Genomic DNA, 20,135 nt, shown 5'->3' on the forward strand with positions numbered 1-20,135 from the left:
AAGACAGCGGAGAAGACCCGGCAGAGTCAGAAGACAGCGGAGAAGACCCGGCAGAGTCAGAAGACAGCGGAGAAGACCCGGCAGAGTCAGAAGACAGCGGAGAAGACCCGGCAGAGGCAGTAGACAATGTGATGTGCTGAAGGTTTAGGCTTTTAGGTTACCCAAAAAATGCTGTCTTTATTATGCATTACCAGTAAACGCTGGAGGGTTCAATATATGGTTCTGAGGCCTCGTTCACACAGGAGAAGGTAAGCAAAAAATCCACGCGAATAGCAGTCTTTGCCTGTGCAGGACGCACAAATGTTTTCCACACATCAGCGTGCAGGCTGTCCCATTCTTGTCTGTTGGGACACAACAGCTTCCGTGCACACTGTCTGCATTCTGGGACATGCAGCTGTCAATTTGGGACCAGCAGCTGTGTCTGTGCAGCCACTGCACCCAAATAGGTATGAATGGGACTGCCTGGACATGGATGTGTGGGCAATAACGGTCCTTCGCACAGATGTATTCCTGTGTAAGAGACCCAACAGACACAGTCTATGTTGCCATCTACAGCTCATGAAAACATGTATAAAGCATCTAAAAAAAAAATGGACATATGCTGCTCTTTTCCGAACATATAATAAGCAAATAGGTGTGTGTTTACGAGTATGTGTACATATGAAGATAGATGGTTGTAAAATAGTGTTTGTATAAAACAGTACCCATTTACAGTCAAACCAAATTTCCACACTGGGATGTCAGAATCTAAAGAGTTAATATAAAAACAGCTTTCCCAAATCTGTTTGTCTTTATTATATTTACACAATTACTGAGCTGAATACTTACTAATAACCACTCCTTAGACAACCAATATCCAAGATATGATGTATAAAGGAACCATGTTTCACAATCGGCCTCTGACACCAAAGCATGTAATGGGGTTTCTAATTTACCTGTAGATAAATTCAATCTACTCTTGAGCGTCCTAATTAAAATGGAACTCATTAGCTTTACGGTACATGCCCACGGATGTTTTAAAAAAAACGGGCTGTAAAGCTAGTACAGACACCAGGAAAAAAGCTGCATTTTTAACGTGATTTTTTTCTGCGTTTTGCATTGAATTCAATGCACATTTCGCCATGCTAGCTTTCAGCCGTGTTTTTCATTTCTCTATTCAAAATCAATAGTTCCCTATGGGAGCCCATTGATATGAATAGAGGTCACACCAGAAGTCAGATCAAGAGGATCATACTTGCAGGGCGACTCGTGTGCGGAGAATCTTGAAGAAAAACCCAGCGAAAATTAAATAAATAGATTTGCATGAGGTTCTCCCCCAGGATGATACCAGACCATTCGATCTGGTATGGATCTTAAGGGGAATCCACATACAGCAAAAAAAAAAAAAACATGACGTGGGGGTTCCCCCAGGATCCATACCAGACCCTTATCCAAGCACGTAGCCTGGCAGGTCAGGAAAGTGGGTGAGCGAGCACCCCCCTCCTAGACCATACCAGGCCACATGCCCTCAACATAGGGGGGGGGGGTTGGTGCTTTGGGGCTGTTGATGAGGACAAGGGCCTCTTCCTGACAACCCTGGCTGTTTGTTGTCAGGGTCTGCGGGCGGGGGGCTTATCTGAAACTGGGAGCTTCCTTTAATAAGGGGGCCCCCAGATCCCATCCCCCCACCCTATGTGAATGAGTATGGGGTACATCGTACCCCTACCCATTCACCTGGGGGAAAGAAAAAACAAACAAACACACTAGTCAGGTTTTTAAAGCAGGGTTTGACAAATTTGCTTGGAATCTAGGAGCCAGCTAAAAAAGTTAGGAGCCACAAAATGCGCCCTGTCCCGACGAGCTTGCGCGGAGAAGCGAACACATACGTGATCAATAATTCTAGCTCTAGACCTCCAACTCAAAACATGCAACCTGTAGATTTTTTTAAACGTTGCCTATGGATTTTAAAGGGTAAAAGTTTGTCGGCATTCCACGAGCGGATGCAATTTTGAAGCGTGACATGTTGGGTATCAATTTACTCGGCGTAACATTATCTTTCACAATATAAAAAAAAATTGGTATAACTTTACTGTTGTCTTATTTTTTTTAATTAAAAAAACTATTTTTTCCCCAAAAAAGTGCGCTTGTAAGACCGCTGCGCAAATACGGTGTGACAAAAAGTATTGCAATGACCACCGTTTCATTCTCTCGGGTGTTAAAAAAAAAACCCAATATATAAATGTTTGGGGGTTCTAAGTATTTTTCTAGCAAAAAAAAAAAACACACTTGTTTTTAATGTGTAAACAGAGTCTGAAAAACAGGCTCAGGGCTTAGGCCGATATGCATTCTACATATTTTTGGTAAAACGAAAAAAAAAAATTGCAATAAGTATGTTAATTGGTTTGCGCAAAAGTTATAGTGTCTACAAAAAGGGATAGTTTGATGGTAATTTTTTGTTTTACTGGTAATGGCGGCAAACTGCGATTTTTATCGTGACTGATATTGCGGACGGACACAAATCCGACACTTGACACTATTCCAGGACCATTGTCATTTATACAATGATGAGTGCTATAAAAAAAATGCACCGATTACAGTGTAAATGACAATGGCATGGAAGGGATTAAACACTAGGGGGTGAGGAAGGGGTTAAGTGTGTCCTAGGGAGTGATTCTAACCGTGTGGGGGCTGGGCTACAAGTGACACGACAGTGATCACTGCTTCCGTTGACAGGGAGCAGTAGATCACTGTCCTGTCACTAGGCAGAACAGGGAAATGCCTTGTTTACATAGGCATCTCCCAATTCTGCAGCTCCGTGACACAATCACAGGACACCAGCGGACATCGAGTCGGCTGGTCCTGTGGGCACGATTACAGAGCTCACGGCGGGCTTGCCCCCACTAGGCAGCAGATTCAAAGCAACGCACAGGTAGCTTGCTTTGCCTGCCCGTGCCATTCGGCTGATGTATATATACATGAGGCAGTCGGCAAGTGGTTAAAACATGATTTAAATCACTAGTTAAAAGGCGTGTTTTAAAACAACTCGATTTTGATACAAAATGTAAAGAGCAACCGCCATCTGTCCTGCAGAGCCTCCTCCTCTGAACCGCTGTTGATTTACCCACAGTCACTTGAAGGCTGGTGATGCGGCAGTGACATGGCGGCTGCAGGTGAGTGGATGCCCACTAGCAGGCGCTGCCATGAAGGATCTGAAATGACAGGTGCTCTTTAAATGCAAGGACTTATTCTTGCTGGTAGTTAGAATCTTTAATATCTGCAAACAAAATGAACGTTTCCCCATTTAGAATAAGCTGTCAGGTTAGTAACAGCGACATCAGAACCTATTCAAATCATACAGTTTGTAGTGTATGTAGATTTGCAAAACAATGGGATAAAGGAATATTCCTGAACTTTGTTTTATCTCATGGTTACTGTGAAATTGTGTGAATGCATCAATGCAGTGCATGTTACCTCAGCTTGGATTCATTGAATGAGTTTACCAAAAATGTAAATATTGCATAATATACACAGCATCATGCTCCATAACTAAGCTCAATTGCATGCCGAATAAACTAAATTAATGTATCTTAAATAGAAACCTATCTTTGGATAGATTTTTACTTCAAAAGCATTTAATGAAAATAAATGTAATATTAAAAAAAAAAAAAAAAAGAAAAAAAAATCGAAATAAAAAGAATTGATTTGTATCTACCCTGCCTACAGGTAAGCATCATTATAGGGCTTACCTGAAGGTAAAAATGGTGCAACTAGGTTTACAATCACTTAAAGGATATAAAAGAAAAATGTAGCTGAAAGCAAAAACTATGCAAAATATTACCAAAAATCATTGGAGAATGCACATTAAAATCAATTTAAATTGAGCAATATATAATAAAGTGTGCCCAAGGGCAATAATTTACCATACTAAAATAACTAAATTTAATCATGGAAAAAAGGATGCTCTTTAGTTCACATCCATTGTCCTAACAGAACAAAATATAAACACTCACATCTATTTAGGAAGTTGTCAATATTCTTGTTTTTCCGCATAGCTGGGAAGTCTAAATCATATACCATAGCATCCAGTCCATCCTGCAATAAAACAGACAATGGTAAAAAGTTCTGAAACCTATCACAAAGAAAGATGCAATAAAACAAGGAAGAAGTTGAACACTTTAATTCTATGTTATTGGTATGAAATTATAACGTGCCATCATACATGCAGGGTAATTCTGAGGATATCCAAGACCTTGTCGGCACATTGTATCCCTGACTGCCACACTGAAACTAAAATTAAAAAACATTCATCTGAACCAATTTGTTTACAGTGAGGGCAGATTGTAAACTTCACTATTTTTTGCAGTGTCACAATGTAAAGGAAAGTTTTACATAATATTAGCACTACTGGCCTATAATGACCGACTGATTTCATCCTAATGACCCACCTTTCATCCTTTGGTGTGTAAGCGGCTTGAAACGATGTAGACAATGAAGAAAGAAACCCTGGTCTTCAAACATAAAAAAATAAACATACATACTCCTAGGTGGACGGAGCATCAGTCAGTGGCTGTAATGCCCTGTACACACTATCAAAATTTCCAATGTGAAAAAATCTGATGGAATTTTTCATCGGAATTCCGTTCAAGCTGTCTTGCATACACACACAGTCAGATCAAATTCCGACCGACCAAAACGCGGTGACGTAAAACACTACGATGAGCCGAGAAAAATTAAGTTCAATGCTTCCGAACATTCGTCGATTCGGAGCATGCGTGTTTTTTTCTCCGTCGGAGTTCCACAAAGACAATTGGAATTTCGGATAGGATTTTTTCCATCGGAAAAAAAAAAACATGTTCTATTTCTAAACTCTGGTGAAAAAAAAAGTCTAATGGGGCCCACACACGGTTGGAATATACGATGAAAAAAAATTCTGTCTGATATTTTTCATCGGAAATTCCGATTGCGCGTACAAGGCATTAGTCATGGGCTCTCTTCTCTGCCCCTTCAACGCTCACTGGAGCGATGGGCTGTACAGGGTACTGTACAGGGATCTGTTTTTTTTTCTATTTCTCCACCCCATGCCCATGAATATCGATACCGATTTGTGTAATAAATTAAAGCGTATCAATGGCAAAATGTATAACTAAATATATCCACATTGCAATTTAAAACATATTTCTAGCAAACTTCTAATATTCAGAATGATACTGTTTGCAAGGCTACTTTCACACTGAGGCATTGGGGGCATCAGTGGTAAAGCGGCGCTATCTTCAATCTTCAGCAGCTTTTTATTTTTTGCTGCGGTTTTTGCCCTGCTGGTGGGCAAAAAAAAAAAAAAAAAAGGTTAAAACCGCCCGCAAAGCGCCGGTGCAGTGGCATTTTGCTGGCGCTGCCCATCAATTTCAATGGGCAGGTGCGCTTTAGGAGCGGTGTACGCCATACGTCTGATTTTAGCAGATCGGATTTCAGCAGACATGGATATCCGACGCTACATAGACTTGCATGGAGCGCCTGTTCAGGTCCGCTGAAAAAAAAAAAACTGTCCGCCCGTGTGAAAGGGGCCTTACAACCCAAGTAGAAAATTGTCCTTGAGAGCATGCTTCAGAAAAACCCTCTGCATGGAAGCAGTGATCTCTCTGCAGAGATCTGACACAACCCCTGCAAGAGCACTCCAATCAGCAGGCAACATTCTACAACTCAGGATTTAAAATTTGTTCTCCCATTCCATGTGCATATTACAGCAATGAAGCCGTCATTTAGAGTCAGGTAAATTAAAAAGAGAACGGACTTAAAAAAAAGTGATTAAAAATAGAGGCCTATATTATTTCTAATCTCAATACCATAAATCAGGTTTTGGATGGATAAAAGCAGCTCAGAGTATATAAAAACAAACAGTACTATACTTGTGAAGGGCATTTTATTCTGCAGTCCCAGAAAGGTTTCCAGGCTTCCAAAGATAACAAAATTCCTGGAGTGACTGATGGCAGCAAAGTGCTGAATGGTGCTACACCACAGAACATTATGCTCTTTCTTTGAAATCGCTTATGGGAAATAAAAAATGATATCCTAAACAGCCAGCAGACAAAATATTTGCCTGGTTGTGAAGAAACCCGATTAAGATTTGATTTTTCACATATATTTACAAAGGAGCAAACATCAATGGTTCAGGGTCCTGGAGGAAAGTCTGAGCTGGCCGCCCAAACCTTTCAACATTATCTTCTTGGCCTACTGTAAAAGGTAACAGCAAGCAGAGGCAAAGAGGAAAACATGTATGTAATGGGCACCGAGAAGAGAAATACAACAGCTATGGCTACTTGCCTATTAAACCCATTAAATATCAGTATAATATAATATATCTCCCCAATTGTTCCAGAAATCATTGCAAAACACTTGCCTTATATCCTCCAGCGCATGCTGTGGCCGTATCCATCACATGCCCATGTGTGGGCATGTGAAGACCAGTTCCTTTTTCTTCCTGGTTTTCAGGGAGAGGTGCATGCTGGGCGATTTTTAGGCACAGTAATGCCCAGAGACTCCTGGGAACGGAGTGTCATCATTTCCCAGGAGGCAATGGGGTGTTAAAGCGGAGTTCCAACCACAATTAGCATTTTTTTAAATGCATGTCCTTTCATCCTGCGTTTTTATAATATAAATCCGGTCACTTACTATTTTACAATCCGGCACCGATCCGCATAGATATTCAAAAAAGATTGTTTATAAAAAAACTATGTCTACACCATTGTCATTTTGCTTGTGGGCATTGTGAAGCCTACAAGCACTTACTTCCTGGAAGTCTTGGATGGGGAGTGATAATTGGACAGCGCACTGCATCCTGGGAAATCATGACACACATGATGCCTTTGGGAGATTTGTAGTGTGTTATTAAAAGTTGTGTTACAGTATCACACTATTGTGCTCTCTTTTTCTTATTTGCATATGGCTGTTATCTTGGAGTTTTCTTTTTGCTTCGGTCCACTCAGCTGCAGCTTGTTATGATGCGTGCCTACTGATTAACACAAGGGGGGAGGGAGGACCCTGGCAACTATATAAAGCGGCACTAGACAGCTGGTAAGTAACCCCATGAAGAAATCATTTCGATGAAACATGTCGGGGAGTGATTACTGAAGTCACAACCGCACACCTAACTTTCTAAGCTTGAACGTGGAATGGTCTAATCTGCCACCAGCTCAATTACCTAAGCAGCAGCTCCAGTACACCTGCACAAGGGCTGTGAGTAACACTTGGGCTATTCGTTGGTCCGCTGTGACCACTAGTTCACCTGGAGGATATCTTTATTTTTTGTTTTACACCGTGTCAGTTTTTGGATTTATACACTGCTTGTAACAAGAGTTACCTTTGTGAGTGCATTCTTTGGGAGATTTGTAGTGTGTTATTAAAAGTTGTGTTACAGTATCACACTATTGTGCTCTCTTTTTCTTATTTGCATATGGCTGTTATCTTGGAGTTTTCTTTTTGCTTCGGATCTCCATCTGTTTAACTGAATGCTCCACCCTATATGAAAAGAAGGAGTTCTATCAACTAAACTGAGGGGGTCAGTTAACAAGCCTGTGTGCCTAAACACGAAAGTGTCAGGCCATTTGTTGCGGTGAGTTTGCATTTCTGATGGGTGGTGGAAGCACGCAGTCACTGTGGTGTGGTGAAAGCACTTATTGAAGATCGGGAAGGATTTTTTCTTTTCCTTTGCTCTCCATTTATGAACTATTTATATATATTTTTTTGTTCACTTAGACAGTTCATGGACTTTATTTGCCAACCTGGTATTTTTTGATGCGATTTTTGCACGGATTTTTGGACACTTATATATTGACTCACTTAGAGGGTGGATTATTTATTTATTTTTCACTATGTCACTGTACCAATATTATATTTGTTGATATTTACATTTTCACATATTTTTTTGAGCGCTGTTTAATATCACATTTGGCACCTTATTTATAATAGGTATCACTGTATTTGCATATTAACTATTTTGGATTCTATAATTTTTAAAGCAGCAGCTCTTGCATATTTATTAATTTATTCATTTATTTTATAAATATCACTAGTGTTCACATTTATTCTCCAGCTACGCGCAGTGAGGGTGGCTCACATTAGACGGCCCTTATCTCCACCCCTTTTTTCTACAAAACTGACACAGAGCTTGTGGTTTTGGTGCTCTATTGCTCTTCTACCAGCTGAACGTTTTTTTAGCTTATAAACAACCAATCATACACATGGGCTTTTTCATATGATATGCATTCAAACTTATCTTCGGGAATTGGACAAACTACACTAGTGCTGCAAAGGTTAAATACTTGTTTTTGTCTATGAATGCAGGTTACATGGTTTATTAATTATTCTATCCCTTCTACCCAAAGCTCCAGGCGGTGGGAGGAATTCAGCATCATCACATACAGTGCAGAGCTCTAAACCCTGCATTGTACAGGAACAGGCAAGCAGGCAACTGAAGCACCAGGACTAGAGGATGCTGTATTGGATGATTTGCCTTAACGTGTTACTAAACCCAGGACCCTGTATTTACTAGATCTCCCACAGTACACAGAAATGCAATCATTTTATAGTAAAAAAAAAAAAAAAAAAACTTTTCTCATCAGCAGTATAGAGCAATCTTGCGACATCTATTAGTTCCTGGTAAAGCTTGTAGACATTTTCATACTGCAATGAGCTGTCTCATCAGGATGCAGGACACCTGACCCTCTGCCTGGACAATGCAGATTGGCCCTGTGCTGATCACATGCACTCTCCCAAGAAGAAAAAAAAAAAAACTCCAGCAAATGCACCACCAAATAGTGCATGTGCAGTCTGACTCTGAAAGGCTTAGTCTTATCTGGAGTCAGTGGAAGGAGGATCTGTGCATACAGGATCAAACCGCCTATTTACACAACCTCTTAAAGTCCCGCCTCCTTTGATGGACAGAATAGTCGTTCATTTGCAGCGCCGAAAACGGGACTTCCTATTACAGAGGCAGCCGTAAACAGGAAATTCTGTGTATGTACGGCGCTCGTCCTGCCGCCTCCCTGTCTTCCAAGGCATATACATCTTTGTGGCCCCGGCGCAGATAGATAGTCGGGGGCCACAAAAGATATACATGTCCAAACAATCAAGCGGGCCGTTCAAAACCGGAATGCGGGCCGGACTTTAGACATGGCTTCAATATACAGACCGATTTTACTGTTGTGGTTTTAGTAACACTATTAGAGGGAGCCTGCCAAAGCCAGGAACACACCTTATTCATGCACCCCTAAAAACACGCTAACATTTTAATCTGTGTATTGTTTTAAGGGTGATGGGGGTTGGATCCACAGAAAGGGTAGATTTCGTCTAATTCCTGAAGTTCCGTTTTAAACGTAATCTGGCATAGTTTCACATGTAAACTGATTATAAAGAATCTTTCCTGCAGATAAAGATCATTTCCCTTTATGGAAAGCTCTTTCATATGAAAAAACTCTCAAGACTGTCAAGCTCAGTCTTATATCCATGAATAGCTTAAAAATAGGATCAACATTTACAGAGATAAAACAGACCATCTCAGAAGTTTCATTTGATAACATTAATGCTCAACTTCAGGCAGTTAAAAATCTAAACATTATTGCAGCTTTTTCATATAAGCAGAATTTGACCTGGCATCCGCTTCTTGCAGTCTCTGTACAGCAGAGCACCTACTAGGAGAGAGACAAGCCGTATGGAACCAGTCAGCTGTGCTGCAGTGTTCTGGCGCAACCAAGAACTATGTGGATAGTAAATCTGCATAAATCTTAGATATGGGCAAACACACAAATCCTTTGACTGAAAGTAAATACTTTGACTTGACGTCCTGATGACGAAATGCATAGGGCGGAGCTTGGAGCGTCATTACGTCACTGTCGGTTTCGGAGATCCCCGTTTGTGTAACGCAAGGCGTCCCAGATCTATTGCTGTTTATCTGTACTGACCTCACAGCACTATTGGAAATGCAGTTTTAAAAAATGTAACTAATCCTGCTTTTATGGATTTAAAACTAGGAGAGGAACTTTTTTTCATACACCTCTACATGAACGTACCCCATTACCAGATCCATCGTGGAAGAGCATGCAACATTGAATGGGGATCAGGGACGATCTTATTTTGATGCCCTTTACTTCTGCAGGGGTACATCTTTCCAGTGAGGGCGGAGCTGAGAGGGGACCACCTTTCACCAAGAGATTTTTTTCTCTCAGGCACAAGTCACTTTGGAATTAAATCATCTATGTGTACTTATGAACTGATTTTTTGGGGTTTGCACCTTTGGGTTTTTTGCGTTTTTTTTTTTTTAATTACGGAGTGATCTCCGGTTTTCCGATATGAACTTTTTTGCACATTAAGCACACAGAGCACTTTATTATAATTTTGTATGACATAGTATGTATTTTATGGTTTGATACAACTTCTACTAGCCATTTATAGTTGCAAATTAAACAACTTATATTGTACACTTTACAGGATTTGGTACTAGCAATTTTTCATGTTTGCAATTTAAAGGAGACAATACACATCATAAAGGCTGCTTTTATTTATTTTCAAGTTAACACAACCACACATTAGATCTAGGCAGTGCCATCTTACCCCTCCCTTCTTTCATTTTCACACAAATCCTTTGGCAGTTAAAGTGCTTATATGTAGGTTAATTTAGCGTTTCTCCTGGCATTTTTGTCACTGGACTTTTGGTGGATATACTGAGATGGTGCCTGCAGCATGAGCGTTATTCCTGTGAATGTCAGATCATGGTAAGTAATTCTAGCACTAGACCTCATCTGTAAATCTAAAGTGGTAACCCATTAAGGCTTTTAAAGTGTTGCATATGGATAATAAAAGTTATGTAATTTGTCGCAGTTGCACATTTTTAAAGTCTGCAATGTTTGGTAGCCATTTACTTGTGTAAACATGCAACATTTTATAATTTACAAAAAAAGTAGGTCATGTCTAAGGGTTTGTTTTTTTTGCCTTAAAATTAAATTGCATTTTTTAAATACATAAAAAATTGCAACACCCACCATATTATTCTCTAGGGCCTCCTCTTTAAAAGTCAGTTCAAACCACATGCAGTCCAGTGCGTTTTTTTCTGCATCAAAAAACGCATGGAAAGTTGGTTATATGGTTTTCAATGGTATAGTTTGGTGTTCCTAGAACTGGAACTGCAAGCACTGGTGTAGTGCTTGCAGTTCCAGTTATAGAAAAAAAAAAAAAAAAAAAAAAAAAAAAAAAAGTAGAACATGCTGCATTTTACCTGCCCCGGACAGTACTGGAACGCTGTAAAACGCATCAAAAATGCACTGGAACGCACTTTTCCTTATCCAAGGTTAATAAAAAAAAAAGAAGAGGGGTGAAAAAAAAAAAAAAAGCACTGGACTGCATCAAAAACGTACCAAAAATGCACTGGAACACATCAAAAATGCGTCAATAACGCGTATGCAAAAAAGCACCTGGAACACACCTGGACTGTGTTTCTATGGCGTGAACTGGCCCTAAAAAATATATAGGCCTTTCATTTCATTCACTTCTACGGTCTGCGGTTTTGTCCATTTCGGAGAGAGCGACACCACGGGACCCCCATTGCTAACTTCAGAAGAGGAGACCCTAAGGAGCTCAGTGGTTTGGACATTCCGGTTCACCATTCTAACCATTGCAGAGGTTAATATCTGCACAAGCGCATATGACCTGGCCATCTGAGGTCCAACTTATCTGGTAAGTGTCCCTCTTATTTTGTGTGACACCTGAGGAAGAATTCAGTGTGGTGGTGGTGGTGTACAGCAGACTCACTTCCTGTTCTTGCACTCCTAATTCGCCATTCGTGTGGAATTGGACTATTCCTCTTTGGACATAGAAGATTTTTGTCTTTTTACTTTTGGTCACTTAATTTCTTTTTGGACACCGTTTTAAACACAGACACTTACTACAGTTTTCCAAACTTGGTTTGAGATAGAAGTAAATTTTTTTCTCAGCAATTTTTGATTTATATATTGCACACTTATTTTTGCAGTTTTGCACATATGTATGGTAAATTTTACCTATTAACAGAGTCATTTGTCACTAGTGGTATATTGTATTCTGTTCATTTATGGGTATTCTCAATATTCTTTCAGACACTTAGTTAGGTTTATTTAGCGCAACTATAACATCTTTATCGACTTTATTACATGATTATCGCATGTTTTTTGTGTTGCAGCTTTTCTCACTTTATACATTGTATCAATAATTTTTTTGCACTATTAGCGCAATATTTACCCCTTTCTATTCCTAAAAAATATGTTTGGGAGGTTCCAATTATCTAGAAAAAAAGCCTGGAGCTGAAATGGTTAAAGCGATAGTAAAGTGTGCAAAAAAAAAATGATATATATATATCTATCTATCTATCTATCTATCTATCTATCTATCTCTATATCTATCTATCTATCTCTATATCTATCTATCTATCTATCTATCTATCTCTATATCTATCTATCTATCTCTCTCTATATCTATCTATCTATCTATCTATATCTATCTCTATCTCTATCTCTATCTCTATCTCTATCTCTATCTCTATCTCTATCTCTATCTCTATCTCTATCTCTATCTCTATCTCTATCTCTATCTCTATCTCTATCTCTATCTCTATCTCTATCTCTATCTCTATCTCTATCTCTATCTCTATCTCTATCTCTATCTCTATCTCTATCTCTATCTCTATCTCTATCTCTATCTCTATCTCTATCTCTATCTCTATCTCTATCTCTATCTCTATCTCTATCTCTATCTCTATCTCTATCTCTATCTCTATCTCTATCTCTATCTCTATATCTATATCTATATCTATATATATATATATATATTAATAATAAATACAATCTGCTGGTATGCATTGCATATTATCACATTATGATATACTTGCCCTAAAATACCTCCAGCGGCATGCTTCACTGCTGCCGGGGTTTCCATTGTCACTCAGTCTTCGACAGTTTGAATGGCCGAGCTGCTCCGACACGCATGCCCACTGGAGTCATGAATTTGGCACAGAGCTTTGAATGGATGGCCCTCCATTCAAAGCACAGTGTGTATGCCTTCGCCAATGACGTCACCAGCTGCTACTAAAACATCTGCTAAATGATTTAAAGACTGCAAATTTGCTTATTTTATGCAGTAAAAAAAAATATATATATTATATTGTATAGGCCTATAAAACCCAGTTGTAGTGCCCACATTTTCTGCCAATCTCTGTCCCTGTGGAGCTTACAGTCATGAAGATATATTTCCTCGGTCCAATTCACTTGAATCCAACCACAACATCTGCCCCATACTAACTTTCAAATGTGCACTCCAGTGGAAAATTCAATCATACAGGGAGAACACAGCCTACCTGTTCTGTACTTCAGCTTTTCAGACATTGATGTATAGCACTAGCCTAATGCATACCCTTTTGTTGGAGATCAAGTAATCGGAGAACCCTGGCATGTAATGAAGGAGAACGGTTCTCAAACACACCTAGACCTTACTCTTTCCACAAAGGAAGCCTCGTTTATAATTTAGGACATACAGTATGTCATCTGCAAGACTGCTCCCATGGTCGCATAGCCTGCTCATGCTGTCTGTCAAGAGTCATATTCCATTGCAGCTCTGTGCAAGTTGACAGACTTGGAAGTCATAAACAAGGGGGCACCTATTGATAAGTGTTGTCATTTTTTATTTTGTGAAAAAAGGGACAAAAACACAAAAAAAAAAAAAACTAGAACCTTTCATATGTTGGGTGCTCCTACACTTAGTGTTTTTTACCCCAACATTTCATGTTCCTGATGTGTGCCTGCAGTACCATGTACTTGTATGAGAAAGTGTTCTGTTCTCTTTGTATTGCTTCCTTTGTGTGAAATCCCTGGTGTTCCCGTCAGTTTAGCAGGACGACACACAAGGGTCAGTTCGCTGGCTCTACTGGGAACTCATACTGCTCTCCTCCAATGATCACACTTGTCTTGACAGTTTTGAGCACCTTGCAGCTTGAAAAATCTCAGTACAGCTTATTTTGTTACTGAGCCAAAATACAGCCCATTACTAAAAACATGCCTTATGCACACAGGCGCATAGACGCTTGTTTACGCATCTGTGTGCATAGGCACATAACAATAAATGGGCTATATTTTAGCTCATGAAAAAAAAAAAAACAACGTGTACTGCAATGTGCAAGAGGTCTTGGATGGAGCAGAGAGGGATTCGCACACTTGTCAAGTATTTATTGTAGTCTGTGCCTCCATTAGAGAGATCCTCCCTCTCTATATGTCTTGTTACCATCATTGAAAGAAAACCTCCACATTTTGGGTTGCCCCCAGAAAAGTAAAAGGGGAAATCTTCCCATGAGGACAACCGAGGGTTCCCAAGGAATTCCCTTAATTTGCAGGGATTTTCTCTCACTTCCTGTTTGTCAATGGGACAGGATGAGAAGGGAAATCTCCGCAATGGGATAGAGGATAGATGGTGAAAGTAAAAAAAAAAAAAAAGACAGGGGTTATAAACCCTCCTTTACTCTATCCAAAATGGGGGAAATGCCTATAATATACTACTTTGATTAACTTTGACATTAGAGCAGCTGCAGTGCTTTCTTGAGTGCGACAGTAGCTCATTGGTTGCTTTCATTTGTTGCCTAGAACTGCTCTGCTCGGACATTTGTAGTTCCATCTAATTCTAGTTACCATGCTCTTACAGAATAAAACAAAACTAGAGAGTTTCAGGCAGTTTCTAATAAGACTACAGGCAAATGATTGTTTGGCGTTTGAGATTTTCTATTGAAAAATTTTCTTCTATGTGTACACTGAGCCTTGCATGAAGAGGCCGAAGACACCAAACCCAGAAGAAGACCAGGGAATGATGTGATTAGTGGCAGATCACAGACGTTACATCACTGGAGGGGGCACTTTGGGAGGTAACTGTCATAATGTGTTAGAATGCTACGCTAGTTAAACTTTTAGGCCCCTTTCACACTGGGGCGTTTTTCGAGCAAAGCCTCATCTGCAATCCCAATGTGCTGGTAAAGCACCGTTAAGACCCTAACGTTTTAGGGCATTTTTACAGTGCCTCAGTGTAAAAGGGTAAGGCATTTTTACAGCGCTTTCAATTAATTTCAATGGAGAGGGGCGTTTTTGGAGCGTTTTTTTCAGCGCCCAAAAGCTGCTTCAAAGATGCTGCTTGCAGGACTCAGTGTGAAAGGGTCCATTGAGATGCATGGAGAGCGTTTAAGCGTTTTAATAGAGCTGTAAATGCTAGAGCACCAGATTGCCAAATCACAATTGACAGGTACATGAAAAAATTGGATTTTGTAAAGTGTAAGGAAGGTTCTCAGAGCCACTCCATGAGTAAAGTAGTCAACACAAGGCACAAGAATTTTCCAGCATGCCAGAAAATCTAATTGAACGGCCGTAAAAAGACATTTGTCACAAGTCATGTTCAAACTTTCTTCAATTGCCAGAAGTTAGTTAGAATGTGGCCCTGCCTTAAAAGGGCTTTCATACTGAGCCGCCTTTAGGCATCGGCGGTAAAATGCAACTATTTTTAGCGGTGCTTTACTGTCGTTTTTGCAGTGCTTTTTGGCCACTTGCGGGGTGCTTTTAACCCCCGCTAGCGGCCCGAAAAAACTTAAACGCACACGCAAGTCGCCACTGCAGCGGTGCATTGTCAGTTGTTTCGGCAGCGCTGCCCACTGATTTCAATGGGCAGGGGCTCTTTAGTAGCAGTGCATACGCCGCTCCTAAAGCACTGCAAAGAAGCTGTCTGCAGGACTTGACGCCCTGCCAGCGCAGCGCCTCAGTGTAAAAGCACTCTGGCTTTCACACTGGGATTGCAGCTGAAGCTTTTTTCAGGCGCCTTACAGGTGCTATTTTTAGCGCTAAAGTGCCTGAAAAATGCCTCCAGCATGAAAGGGGTCTTAAAGTGACATCGCGGCCAGGTCAATAAGTCGGCCAGAGGACACAAACCCAGAAGGAAGACCAGGTAAAGATGGAAGGCGTGTCAGCATGTCGCTGGAGGGCTTAGTTTTAAGTTAAGTTTCACAAATTTGCTAGCACATTATCAAATTTACCCTCCAGGTTTAAATAAAGCATTGGCAGTTTACAGGATAACACCTCCTGTATAAAAGTGTCAAGGCTGCGAGCTGTCCCAGCATCCAAAAGACTAACCAATGACCCACCACCACCCTCCCCTCACTCTGGAAAGTGATGCACACCTCTATACTCAGAAATGCCTGATTTGGCAGTATTAGACCTTGAAAAGCAGGCTGTGAACCAGGGGTGGAAAGTCTTAAAGCAGTTGTAAACTGCAGCTGTATGGCATGTGTAATAATAAAAATAAAAACATCTGCAAGGCAATGGCATAATGTACTAGTACATTATGAAATACTCACCTTGGATGAAGCCCTCCCTCCAGCAATGTACGGTCACCACTGAGAGGGCTGACGTGTCCCGATGACATCACTCCCAAGCATGTCCGCAAGGGCCCTCGATTCCGGCACGAAGCTCTGAAGGTCCAGCAATGTATGCCGGACCTTCTGAGTGCATGCACCGGAGACATACCGGGCTGCACGCAGGGTGAATATCTCCTAAAATTGTACACGTTTAGGAGATATTCATTTTACCTACAAATAAGCCCTATTATAGGCTTACCTGTAGGTAAAAAAATACCAAGTTGGCATTACTATAGTTTAAACAAGGAGGTTGACATTGGAGAAAATGTTATTTTCTTAACAGGCAAACAGGGTAAAGACTTTGCAGTTTGCTCCTTAGGCTTCTTCATCTGAGAAAGATGGTTCTGTCCTTGGCAATAGCGTAAAGTCAGTCTGAAGAGACGCCAACCCTCAAAGGCCATGTTATATTCCCCCAAATGGCTTCAAGACCAATAACCATATGGGGAGAGCAAACAGCTCATCAGTGTATATCCAACCTACTTACAGAAAAATCACTGGAAAAGCAGGTGCAATGTCAAAGCCTTGGCAGCCTTAGGACCTTAAAAGGGGTTGTAAAGGTTCACAGTGATTCAGAGTGTCTCCCCACAGGGATGTAGTCCCAAGGGAGGGGGCGAGCACGCTGACTAACCCCCAGTCAGAACGGCTCGGATGATGGGGCAAACTTACCAACGAAGGTACAGGAAGTGAAAAATTCAGACAAAGAAAAAAAACATTTCGAAGGAAAGTTGAAGGAAAAGGTAAGTGAACCAACAATGCACTAGCTTAAAAGGAACCCATTTAGAAAAAAACAAACAACCTTTACAACCCCTTTAACCACTTAAGAACCGCCTCCTGCACATATACGTTGGCAGAATGGCATGGCTGGGCACAAGCACGTACCTGTACGTCCTCTTTAAGTGCCCAGCCGTGGGTCCGCCCGCCACCCGGTTCGAAGCTCTGCAGACCGATGGGTCCCCGGAGCTGAATTACAGGGAAAGGTGTGTGTAAACACAACTTCCCCGTTCTTCACTGTGGCGCTGTTTGATCATCTGTTTCCTGATATAGGGAAAGGCGATCAATGATGTCACACGTCCAGACCCTACAGTTAGAAACACATATGAGGTTACACTTAACCACTAGGGGGCGCTGAAGAAGGGGGTTAACTCCCAAACTGCAATTGTCATTTTCACAGTAATCAATGCATTTTTAGAGCATTTTTTGCTGTGAAAATTACAATGGTTCCAAAAATGTGTCAAAATTGTCCAATGTAACCACCATAATGCCGCAGTCACGAAAAAAAAAAAAATCACTGATCGCCGCCATTAGTAATAAAAAAAATATTTAATAAAAATGCAATAAAACTATCCCCTATTTTGTAAACGCTATAAATTTTGCGCAAACCAAAATCGATAAACGCTTATTGCGATTTTTTTTTACCAAAAATACGTACAAGAATACGTATCGGCCTAAACTGAGAAAAAATACATGGTTTTTTTATATCTTTTTTGGGGGTATTTATTATAGCAAAAAGTAAAAAATTTATTTTTTTTCAAAATTGTCGCTCTATTTTTGTTTATAGCGCAAAAAATAAAACCCGCAGAGGTGATCAAATACCGCCAAAACAAAGCTCTATTTGTGGGGAAAAAAAGGACGCCAATTTTGTTTGGCCAGGTCCTTTACCTGCGTGATGGTCCAGGTCTTAAAGGGTCACTAAAGGAAAACATTTTTTTTGCTGAAATGACGGTTTACAGGGTATAGAGACATAATAGTTAACCGATTCCTTTTAAAAATTATTAAAAATAGATAAAAAACAATCATATAATGTACCTGTAGTTTAGTTTCGTTTTTGCCGTTTCCTGGTTCTCTGATGTACAGAGCCAGAGAGCCAATAGAGAGCAGTGAAGGTTTTGCAAAACGAAACTGGATTGGTGCTGAGGGGTTTTAGACACACCTCCTTGATTAGTCACCACAGTGAGAAATCTCCCAGTACTGTGGTGATCAGGAAACAGACAACCAGGAAGTGTCCAGAACCGAGAGGAATTACAGCAACATCAAAGCAAAAACGAACAATGAGGACTAGGGCTGCAACTAACTATTATTTTCATAATCGATTAGTTGGCCGATTATTGTTTCGATTAATCGGATAATCGCATTAAAAAAAATGCATTTTACATTTTTTTGTTAGGCAAATTTGTTGTTGGGCAGATTACAAAACACAAATTGCTGCAAAAACACATTACATGCTTTTCTGCAGCTTCTCCATTGAAGTATATTGAACCAAAAATAAACAAAATAGCACAGTTTTGCGTTAAAGTCCTTGCCCCTTCCAAATATGCAGCAGCCATAAAAAAATCATGGATGTGAACGTGTCCCATAGGAAACCATGTAGATGAACTGTAGTGTGTTTCTGCAAAAGGCACCAAAAAACAGAGGTGTGAACTCAGGCCTGAGATGTTTGGTAACATAATGGGGTTAAAAAAACAAAAATAAGTACAAAAAGAGCAAATAATCGCTACTGTAAGGGGTTCATTTTTATACTATGGGACAGTGAAAGTAATATTTACAGTAGCAATTTGCTTTTTTGTACTATAAAGGGCTCATTTTAGTTTTTTACCCGATTAATCGATGAAAATTGTAATCGATTAATTTCATAATCGATTAGTTGTTTCGGCCCTAATGAGGACATGAAACCAGGACTGCAGTAAAAGAAAGCTATTTAGCTAAAAAAAATTCCTTTAGTGACCCTTTAAGTGGTTAAAGGACCCAGGACTGGAAACTGCACAGATCCAGAAAGGCCGAGCCTCTAGTTTCCTAGTGATGTGCACTGCATCAGTAAGAGCTGAAAGTCTCCTTAAATTTGGGATAGCAGATAACTGCAACTCCTTGGGGCAAGCGCATGCAGCAATCAGACTGCAGAAACTCAGAAAGCCTCCGACTCATGGCTCAGAAGCTGATAAAGCCAAAATCAGATTCTGTGGGGTGGACAGAGGATCTAGCCACACCCGATGGAGCTAAATAGGAATTCCAATGACATGTTCTAGGAGCCAAGGGCAAACATAAGTCCAGATGTTGGCACCATCAGCAGCCTTGGAGCCAGTTGGGGGCACCCAGTACAGCTGACCACCCCACCCCCCCAAAGATAATGCAAACTTGTGGCATTGTATGCTTAGGTAAATGTTTTTTGTTTGTCAACCCTTCTGTTCTGCAAGCAGCCGTATAACCTGAAAAATATTCAAAGACTTTGTATGTCTCTAAACCCCCTTGCTGCCTTCTCCCAGCATTACTTTGCGTGGGTGTGAATGCCGAGGTGTAGGTGGCTTCCCGATCATTTAATTGCTGTAACTGGCTGTCATAACAGTCACATTATCAGGAGCCCATTCTGACGACTTCTGGTCAAAAACCATTCAACTCCGTCAGTGCATTTCCAGTGCAAACTCTGCAAAAAAAAAAAAAAAACTTGGAAAAATTTGATGTATGAAGTATGGGTGTTCAGGACAACCTTCCCTACTTTTGTATATATGCATTAGTTAGGAAGAGGTTAATGGACGAGAAAGAAAGATGTTCTGCCATTTCTGATTGGGATTCTCAAATAGCAATTTTGGGTAAAAAGTGAAAGCATTCAGTGAACTACGGATCCCTATCTAGTAAACACAGAAGTCATCCACTTCAGAAAAATAGTGTCCTACCTAGATCACTAATATTGTATGTCATTTCCTGTCCT

The 20,135-nt window shown here is 40.4% G+C and overlaps 1 protein-coding gene across 1 annotated transcript in view; it reads right to left on the reverse strand.

Annotated features, from left to right (window-relative positions):
• The window catches only part of ROCK1 (Rho associated coiled-coil containing protein kinase 1), a 192,913-nt gene that overhangs the window by 113,099 nt on the left and 59,679 nt on the right, over positions 1-20,135 (reverse strand). The window contains exon 2 of the mRNA XM_040354048.1: positions 3,990-4,071. Coding sequence (XP_040209982.1) covers positions 3,990-4,071 — 82 coding nt within the window. The remainder of the gene's footprint in view (positions 1-3,989; positions 4,072-20,135) is intronic.

The sequence above is a fragment of the Rana temporaria genome, chromosome 5, assembly GCF_905171775.1.
Source record: "Rana temporaria chromosome 5, aRanTem1.1, whole genome shotgun sequence".
NCBI lineage: Eukaryota > Metazoa > Chordata > Amphibia > Anura > Ranidae > Rana > Rana temporaria.